The sequence below is a fragment of the Haliaeetus leucocephalus genome, unplaced genomic scaffold, assembly GCF_000737465.1.
Source record: "Haliaeetus leucocephalus isolate CR32 unplaced genomic scaffold, Haliaeetus_leucocephalus-4.0 Scaffold190, whole genome shotgun sequence".
In the NCBI taxonomy this organism is placed as follows: domain Eukaryota; kingdom Metazoa; phylum Chordata; class Aves; order Accipitriformes; family Accipitridae; genus Haliaeetus; species Haliaeetus leucocephalus.
Genome location: NW_010972626.1, coordinates 137 through 1,430, shown reverse-complemented (window position 1 = coordinate 1,430; position 1,294 = coordinate 137). Strand labels below are relative to the sequence as shown.

Genomic DNA, 1,294 nt, shown 5'->3' with positions numbered 1-1,294 from the left:
CCCCGCTCCCGGACGCCCACCCCGGGCCTACCCAGGAGCTTCTCCGCGGGCCGGGAGAGCTGCGCGCCGCAGCCCAGCCAGTGGCGCAGCCGCTCCAGGTTGAGCCCCGCCACCCTCTCGCCGTGGGCGTTGGGCAGCGGGTCGAGGCAGCCCAGCTGCTCCAGGTACTTCCCGTCGCGGGCGCGCCGGCTGTGCGCTGCCACGATGCGGAAGAAGGGCCGGTTGGCGCAGCCTCCGAGAGCGAAGCGGATCACGACGTGCCCGCCGCGGTAGCTCTTCAGGAGGCGGCTGCCTGCGAAGAGAGCGCGAGGCGGTGAGGGACCGGGACCGGGACCGGGACCGGGACCGGGACCGGCGGGCCGCGCCCGCGCGCACTCACTCACTCACTCACCGAGCTGCACCATGACGGCAGCCGGGCCCTCTCTGCGGCGCAGCGCGATGACGCAAGAGGCGCCGGAAGCGCGGCGGCCGGCGCAGCCCCGGGCGGGAGGACGGACGGACCGGCCCCGGTTCCGGCCCCGGCGGAGCGGCCTCTCCCCTCCCGCTGCTCCCGGGAGCAGCCTGCTTTCTTCTCGCCGACAGCGGGTGAGGGTCGGGACCGCCCGACGCGGAGGGGCAGGGGCGCCGGGGAGGCCGCGGATGTCGGGAGGTCTGCCGCCGGCTGCGGTGCGTCCGGAGGGGAGCGGGCAGCGAGGGCTGCCTCGGAGGGGTCTTCGGGCGTCTCTGGGCCGAGCCCGGGCGCGCTGGCGGGAGGGCGGGGGCTGTGGGGTGCGTGCACCGGGGAGCTGGGAGGGCTGGTCTGGGCGGAAGGGGAAGAGGAAGGGGAAGGGGGGGGCGCCGGGGAGCGCGGGCTGGGGGCGCTCCGGACTCGCGGCCGTTCGGAGCGGGAGGGGAGGGACCGGTGGGGCGGGGGAGCGATGCGGAGGGATGTGCGGCTCCGTCGCTTGGCTGTCTCCAAATCCTGGTGAGAGAAAGAGCCTGTTGGAATTGTGGCTTCCCTGCGGAGACGGGATCTTTGGGACGTCTTTCTTCGTCTCTTTCTGTCCGGATTCTTTAATTCCTCCCACTCTGCCCTGTAGTCCATCGCAACTTTATTCCTTTCTCCATCGCTATCTGTCTGGTTCCCTGTCCCTGTTTTTTTAATTTTTCCCATTCTTTCCCGTGCTGCTGTGATGTTTGTGGTTGGATTTGGGTTTTTTTTTTGCTTCTCTGTACCTCTTCTCTTCTGTCTATTTTCTTGTCCTGCTCCCTCTTCCTCTCCCCCTTTCTCTCTCTCGTTCGACTGCCCCCTTTT

General features: G+C 69.2%; 1 protein-coding gene across 1 annotated transcript in view; it reads right to left on the bottom strand.

Moving 5' to 3' along the window:
- Nucleotides 1–422, bottom strand: part of MRPS16 (mitochondrial ribosomal protein S16) — a 959-nt gene extending 537 nt beyond the window's left edge. Inside the window, exons 1-2 of the mRNA XM_010565376.1 lie at nucleotides 392–422; nucleotides 21–292 (exon numbers count right to left, since the gene is read on the bottom strand). Of these exons, the coding sequence (XP_010563678.1) occupies nucleotides 21–292; nucleotides 392–404 (285 nt within the window). The 5' untranslated portion in view covers nucleotides 405–422. The remainder of the gene's footprint in view (nucleotides 1–20; nucleotides 293–391) is intronic.
- Nucleotides 423–1,294: the final 872 nt, after the last annotated feature.